At 42.0% G+C, this 7,600-nt stretch overlaps 2 protein-coding genes across 2 annotated transcripts in view; both read left to right on the top strand.

Annotated features, from left to right (window-relative positions):
• Window positions 1-7,285, top strand: part of LOC112623100 (histone H3.1t-like) — a 42,797-nt gene extending 35,512 nt beyond the window's left edge. Inside the window, exon 2 of the mRNA XM_025383306.1 lies at window positions 6,901-7,285. Within this exon, the coding sequence (XP_025239091.1) occupies window positions 6,901-7,240 (340 nt within the window). The 3' untranslated portion in view covers window positions 7,241-7,285. The remainder of the gene's footprint in view (window positions 1-6,900) is intronic.
• On the top strand, window positions 109-2,981 carry LOC112623110 (histone H2A type 1-H-like). Its single transcript, XM_025383312.1, has one exon. The coding sequence runs from the start codon at window positions 138-140 to the stop codon at window positions 528-530; it is 393 nt and encodes a 130-aa protein (XP_025239097.1). The 5' UTR covers window positions 109-137; the 3' UTR covers window positions 531-2,981.
• Window positions 7,286-7,600: the final 315 nt, after the last annotated feature.

The following is a 7,600-nucleotide window of genomic DNA, read 5'->3' as shown; positions in this document are numbered from 1 at the left end:
CGCAATCCCATTGGTTAAAGCGAAACTGTAATGTTAGCCAATAGCATAGCTTAGTTTTCGTGCCTGTATTGACTATAAGTAGCCGAGCCTTAGTGTTCCGTCAGTCTCAGGCACGCTGCTGATTGAGTATATTTGTCATGTCGGGACGTGGCAAGCAGGGCGGCAAAACTCGCGCCAAAGCTAAGACCCGCTCTTCTAGGGCCGGTCTTCAGTTCCCCGTGGGCCGAGTGCACCGACTGCTCCGCAAGGGCAACTATGCCGAGCGGGTAGGTGCCGGCGCGCCTGTGTACCTGGCGGCGGTGCTGGAGTACCTGACCGCCGAGATCCTGGAGCTGGCTGGGAACGCGGCCCGAGACAACAAGAAGACCCGCATCATCCCGCGCCACCTGCAGCTGGCCATCCGCAACGACGAGGAGCTGAACAAGCTGCTTGGTAAAGTGACCATCGCCCAGGGTGGTGTTCTGCCCAACATCCAGGCCGTGCTGCTGCCTAAGAAAACTGAGAGCCACCACAAGGCCAAGAGCAAGTAGTGGGTCTGGAGTAGTGCATTACTCATACCTCGGTCCAAACCAAAAAGGTTCTTTTCAGAGCCACCTACTTTTTCACCAAGTAGAGCTGTGTTCCACAGTTTTATCCGATGTCGAGTTATCTTGCAATGGCACTGAAATGCTGTATAGAGATGAAGCAAAACCAAAGGGCTTTTACACCACATTGTTTTGAGATAGAAAGTAGATATTGAAATATTCGCGGCACATCAAGAAATTTAGGCGCGGCAGCTCGCGCCCGCAATACAGCTGAAAACAATAGTAAAAGTGGGGCAAGAGAATAACAAAGGGAGCTGGAAGTTGGTTAGAGGGCTGAATAAGTAAAAGCAAAGGGCAGAACTAAGGTGGACGGGCGGGTGAACAAGAAGCGAGATAACAAGCAGTGAACCTTTTGCAGCCGCAACAAAGGTGAGATAATGTGAGCAAGGACCTCGTGGCCGGCAAGTTCTAGAACAAACCAGTAAAAGGCAGCTCTTCAGAGATGGGCATGCGTATTAGGGAGGAAAAAGTATCCTTAACAAAAGCCCATATGATAATCAGCTACTTAAGGTTCATGCATATGGGCTGCATATCTTGCATGTATTTAAGATTATGAGATAGAGGTGATGCACAAGCCACAGAGGCCAAAGTAACTAAGCAACAAACCTATCAATAAAAGGGCAGATACTGGCTATAGATTAGGCGGCACTGGGAAGAGAAAAACACACGCACACACATAAAAAGACTTAAACTGCAACAAGCTGATGCTGATCTCATCTCGCAGAGGTCAATGCGCTCTCCCCCGCCGAGAGTGTAATACTCTGCTTAATAAACTTTTGCTGCTTTGCTTTGCTTTCTGTGTGTGTGTGTCGACTAGTTTGCTCCTGGCACCAAGAGCCTGGAACTGCTTGGCACCATCCGGTAACACAACCACTTTGGGAAGCCGAGGCGGAAGGACGGCTAGAGCTTTGGTGTCCGAAGTCAGCCTGATCTTTCCAAAAGTAGAATAACTGACTGTGCCTGGTGTCTCATAGCCTGTAGTCCTAGCTACTCGGGAGGCTGAGACCAGAAGGATCACTTGAGCCCAGGAGTTCGAGGCTGCAATGAGCTATGATTGCACCACTGCAGTCCAGCTTGTGTGACAGAGCAAGAGTGTTTCAAATGAACCAAGTGTCAGATACTTACTTTCTGTATTACAGAGGACTGAAAGCTAGCTAAATAATAGTTTTCAGTGTACCTGGGTTCCAGAGAGAAAATTGGTAAACTAACCTTTGCTCCTTGCTTAGGCTTTTAGTTTATACTTCATAAGACCATGGAAGCAGAATTTGGGTATCTGACCCTTCTGCAGAATTTAGGACCCCACGTGCGTTTGGCCTACCTATTCCAGTTCAATTGAATCTTTCCCAGCACCTATGGTGTGCCAGGCACCCTCCTAAATGGGAATACAATATTAATCCAGATACATAACGTCTATATCCAAAAGGAGCTTCAAGTTGACTTGGGCAAAGAATACATGTCATAATGGACTGTTTATGTAAATGATGGGAAAGGGTTGAGGTTAGGGTGTGAGATTACGTTAGAACGTGTTACTTAAAAACAGTATGAATGATGGACATTGTAAGTCAGGTTTTTTATTATATCATAGTCATATAGCCCTGTTCTTGTCAGTTTTTCCTGCTTCCTTTCTCTCATCAAGATCACTCCCTTCTTCCTCAGATCACCAAGTCCTCCTAGCTAGAGAGGGCCTTCTATTCCTCTCCACCTAAACTTATATAAGCTACTGTGTTCCTCATAAAGACATGTTAATAAAAACGAATTTCTACAGGATCTCTAGTCCAGTGAAATACATTAATTTTTGAGTCTCTGCACACATTTTTATTTCCTAGATTTGTCTTAATTGCAATCGCATACAACTAATATTTCTTGGAATAAAACAGCAAACACAACTGTCATAAATATTACTTTTTTTAAAAAAGTTACGATTATTTGATGTTGAGGACTCCATCCTGATTTCAATGAATTAATTCATTCGTTCCGTTTTAAAATGTCATCTGCGTTATTTGTGTGTATAAATTTTCAATAATTGTTTCTGTTACAACCATCAATATAAAGTAAATGATATGGCTCCATAGAAGGCCTATAAGATTTTTGAAATTAAAATAAGTTTTTAAATAAAATATGCTGTCATGATCATTGAAGTTGATGATAAAATTATTCCATTGTTTCTATTTCTCCCAAGAACCACTATCTAATCATGAAAGCTAGCTAAGTAATAATTTTCAGAGTTCCTGAGTTCCAGAAGTAAAATTCTTTAAGCTAAACAGCTTGTAAAGTAACTTTTGCTTTATAATTATTATAATTTTTGGTGTTATTTATGCAAACTCAATGTACTCATAATCAAAACACTGACAAATGCAAACTTATGTATTAAGTAAAATAAAATATACAAGTGTGATATATCATTGTTTATAATTCTACATACACATGTAAAGAAAAATGGAGGAGCTGTTAAATGTGTAGCTTCAAAGTAAGTAAACTAGAGGAGGCAATCTTAAGATCAGAGGGATCCAAGGGGCAAAGAGCAATTAGGAAGATTTATAGTGCCTTATCACTTTATGGTATCATATCATCTGTGAAATATTGAATTAAATTAATGTCCTTACTGATTTGGTGCCCTCTGAAGGTTCGTTGAAAAATCGGACATGAGGCAGATTAATAGAAAAAAAAGCAGACAAATTTACAATGTGCATGGGGAGAATCAGAGTGATTGCCCACCCCAGAATGTGGTTCAGAAGTTTATACACCATCCTAGAAAAACAGTTTGAGGGAGGGAGAAGAGGAATTCATTTGAGAGGATTACTAGGAAGAATGAATGGATCAGGGAAAAGAAATTAAATTTCTACCTTATCTTGTGAAATGAGCTCTTCAGGGGTGATTACATTCATCTTACAGGGATTCATTTTTGGTGAGTCTGGATAATAGGCAGATAAAGGTTGGGGAGGGGGAGAAGGTCTAAGAGACTTTGAGGCTTCTGCAGTTCAGCTAGTCACCATGCCGTAGTTTGGGGTATTGGTTTCTGAGCCCCGACATTGACAATAAGCGCTAAAAATAAATATTTGTTATTTAAATTAACTACTTAATGCGTTATACATAATTAGATTAATTTATGATGTATTAACGTATTTAAAGTATAATATAAACAAAATATTTGTAAATTAGTTATAAAGAAAAAATTATATTAAATAGAGGTTGGCTTTCTGCTTGATATTTTATGTACATTATCTCCTTTTTTTTTTATTAATTTTTTTTTTTTTAGATGAAGGTCTTGTGATGTTGCCCAGGCTAATCTGTGACTCCTGAGCTTGCACAATCATCCCACTCCTGGACTCATGCAATCCTCCCACATCAGCCTCCAGAGTAGCTGGGACTACAGGCAGGTCACTGAGCCTGGCCTCTATTAATTCTTATAGTAGCTCAAAGAGGTAAATACTGTAGGGGCTAAGGGAAGTTTCACAGATAACCAACTGACAAAAGGCAGGATAATGGGAGAAATTTAATAATGTGCACGACGGAGAATTACAAAGTGATTACCCCAGTCCCCAAAGGGGTACAGGTTATGTAACTTTTTTCATAGGGGAAGGAGGAGATGGGAAAGGTAGACAATTCCTTTGAGGGGCAATAAAAGATTGTTATAGAGAATAAATGGACCACAGAAATAAATTAGCTTGTAAATAATTGTCTTCGTAATTTATGTATTTATTTTGAGATGGAGTCTTACTCCATCACCCAGGCTGGAGTGCAGTGGCACAGTCTCCACTCACTGCAACCTCTACCTCTGGGATTCAAGTGATCCTCCTACCTCAGCCTCAGTAGCTGCGAACACAGGTGTGCACCAGTACACCTGGCTAATTTTTTTTTTTTTTTTTTTTAGACGGAGTTTCACTCTTGTTACTCAGGCTGGAGTGCAATGGTGCAATCTTGGCTCACTGCAACCTCCGCCTTCCAGGTTCGAGTGATTCTCCTGCCTCAGCCTCCCAAGTAGCTGGGATTACAGGCATGCGCCACCACCTGGCTAATTTTTTGTAAACTTTGTAGAGACGGGGATTCACCATGTTGGCCAGGCTGGTTTCAAACTCCTGAGCTCAAGGGATCCACCTGCCTTGACCTCCTACAGTGCTGGGATTATGGGGAGGAGCCATGGCATCTAGTATGTCTTGGTAATTTAAATGAGACGGAGAGGAAGGCATTATCTTGAAAAATCCATATCCAGTCTTCTTTTCTGCAATAATGAAATAACTAGGGAGGGGATAAGAAGGCAATTCTGTGTCTTTTGTTAAGAAATTTTCTTGGTCCGATTAGGAAATGTCAGAGTTCCTTCGCATGTATAGGAAAGAGAAACAAGACGAGGTTAGAGGGGCTTTGATTCTGAAGCTTATTTCTGAGGCCTTTCAGTGTTCAAAAGCACTCAGCATGCCCAAGAACCACATTTTGGGGAATCATTCTGCACCCCAACAGTACCATCACTATCCTGATCTAACTTTGTAGATGAGCAAAGATTTAAAGAGAATAAACAAGTCACTTCGTGTCTGATCGGTAACAAGTCAGCTTGAGTCTGATAGGTAAACATTTAATCTAAAACCAAACTTTTCTAATTCCAGAGTTTCAGCTCTTAACTACTTTGTAAACAAAGAATTGAATACTAAGAGATTATATTAGAATAGTTATAGGAGTTTTATAATTTTCAAAGGTGTTAAAATAATTTCAGAGTGGCCAGGCGCAGTGACCTCACACCTGTAATCCCAGCACTTTGGGAGGCCAAGGTATGTGGATCACGAGATCAGGAGTTCGAGACTAGCCTGACCAACATGGTGAAACCCTGTCTCCACAAAGATACAAAAAAATTAGCCGGGCGTGGTGGTGAGTGCCTGTAATCCCAGCTACTCGGGAGACTAAGGTGGGAGAATCACTTGAACCCTGGAGGTGGAGGTTGCAGTGAGCTGAGATTGGGCCATTGCACTCCAGCCTGAGTGAAAGGACAAGACTCTGTTACAAAAAAAATTAAAATTTCAGAGTATAACCCTGTATTTACTAAGAAAGAAAATTAAATATACGGAAACAAAGTTGTTCCATAATGGTTGATAACAAATCTTTAGTTGGGTCATGTAAAAGTGTCTTTTTTAAAACCTACAAGCGTCCAAGCGCGGTGGCTCACGCCTGTAACTTTCTGAGGCTGAGGCGGTGGGATCACGATGTCAAGAGATCAAGACCATCCTGTCCAACATGGTGAAACCTGGTCTCTACTAAAAATACAAAAAAATTAGCTGGGCGTGGTGGCGCATGCCTGTGCCGCGCTACTCGGGAGGTCGAGCCATGAGAATTGCTTGAACCTGGGAGACGGAGGTTGCAGTGAACCTAGATCGCGCCACTGCTCTCCAGCCTGACGACAGAGCGAGACTCCATCCCCCTCCCAAAAAAAGCGCCCGCCCCACACACAAAACCTACAAACACCAATTTTCTAGTTATAAGAACTTGTTTTAAGGATATTAATTCTATTCCAAATAAGTCCTAACGCTAACGCAATTATTATCAAAATCTCAAAGAGATTTTTATTCAAACTTCACAAAAGGTCTCCAAAGTTGCCAAGAAACCTTGGTGAAACAGATTAGGAAATTTGGAAAGGAAATAATGAGGGGACCAGCAGTACCAAATCATGAGACCTCTAATTCAGTTTTAAATATTAATGTAATAAAAATTTAAAGTTTGGTGTAATAAATCATACAAATTTCAATATTGGTCCCAAGCATAGAGAAAAAATAAATTTATTTTGAATGTTGAAAACATTATTCTTAAAATACAGCGGATTAAAAAATTGCTGGGGAACTGATTAAAACTGTATTAATAATTCCTAAGAAAGACACTATTTTATCTCTTTAATAGAAATTGATTAAACTGTAATCAATATAAGGAGGTTACAAAACGCCATATACAACACTGTATACATTTTCTTGGAAAAATATGTGCAACTGCTTTGCAAAATACGTTATAAACTAGCACTAGTGATCTCTGTGTGATGGGATAACAGGTTGTACTTTCTTAATTTCTTGTTGTTTCTTGTATTCCCCACAGTATTGATATATATCTTCTGCGTTCAAAAGCAATTTTTTAAAGCCTTATAACGTGGTAACAAAATAGTTTGCACATTACAAAATTCAGAACACGGAAACAAGAAGCTCGCCTTTTTTCCCTATTTCGGTTTGGCCCTTTCGATTTCCCCTCCCCCACCGGGGCGGGACTTCCCGCCGACTTCTTTCAGGTTCTCAGTTCGGTCCGCCAACTGTCTTATAAAGGCGCTGCCTCAGGCCAGAGTCCTCACAAGGCGTTGTGTACGACTCGTCTTGCTCATCATGTCTGGCCGCGGCAAGGGCGGGAAGGGTCTTGGCAAAGGCGGCGCTAAGCGCCACCGCAAGGTGCTGCGTGACAACATCCAGGGCATCACCAAGCCGGCCATCCGGCGCCTTGCTCGCCGCGGCGGCGTGAAGCGCATCTCTGGCCTCATCTACGAGGAGACTCGTGGGGTGCTGAAAGTCTTCCTGGAGAACGTGATCCGGGACGCTGTGACCTACACGGAGCACGCCAAGCGCAAGACGGTCACCGCCATGGATGTGGTTTACGCGCTGAAGCGCCAGGGTCGCACCCTCTACGGTTTCGGTGGCTGAGCGTCGTCATTTTCTATCAATAAAAGGCCCTTTTCAGGGCCCCCCACTTTCTCAGCTGAGGAGTGGTAACACTGGATTTGGTAGGGCTGGAATTTTGCTTGCTTCTAAGTCAGTTTTGGGGCGAGCAGTTTTCTGAAGACAGCGTCACACGTGGTCATTCACTCGCGGTCACCGTTGGTAGAACTAATTACGAGTTGTAATGCAGTCTAAATTTGCTCAAAATTCATAAGCTTGTTTACGTAATGGGGAATGTCCAGTACCAGTAACTCTTGTAGTCCCTGTAGCGAGCTTGACAATGGTCATCGGAAATCGTTTTTGAAAAACCCCTAAATGCACAAGTTTTTTTTTTTTTTTTTTTTT

This window comes from Theropithecus gelada, chromosome 4 (genome assembly GCF_003255815.1).
Source record: "Theropithecus gelada isolate Dixy chromosome 4, Tgel_1.0, whole genome shotgun sequence".
NCBI lineage: Eukaryota > Metazoa > Chordata > Mammalia > Primates > Cercopithecidae > Theropithecus > Theropithecus gelada.
Note: the sequence above shows the minus strand (reverse complement) of the source record. Positions and strands in the feature narration are given on the sequence as shown.

Bases quoted from the DNA above. Each gene is read 5' to 3' on its own strand.
- LOC112623110 (XM_025383312.1), top strand. From the start codon at position 138: ATGTCGGGACGTGGCAAGCAGGGCGGCAAAACTCGCGCCAAAGCTAAG.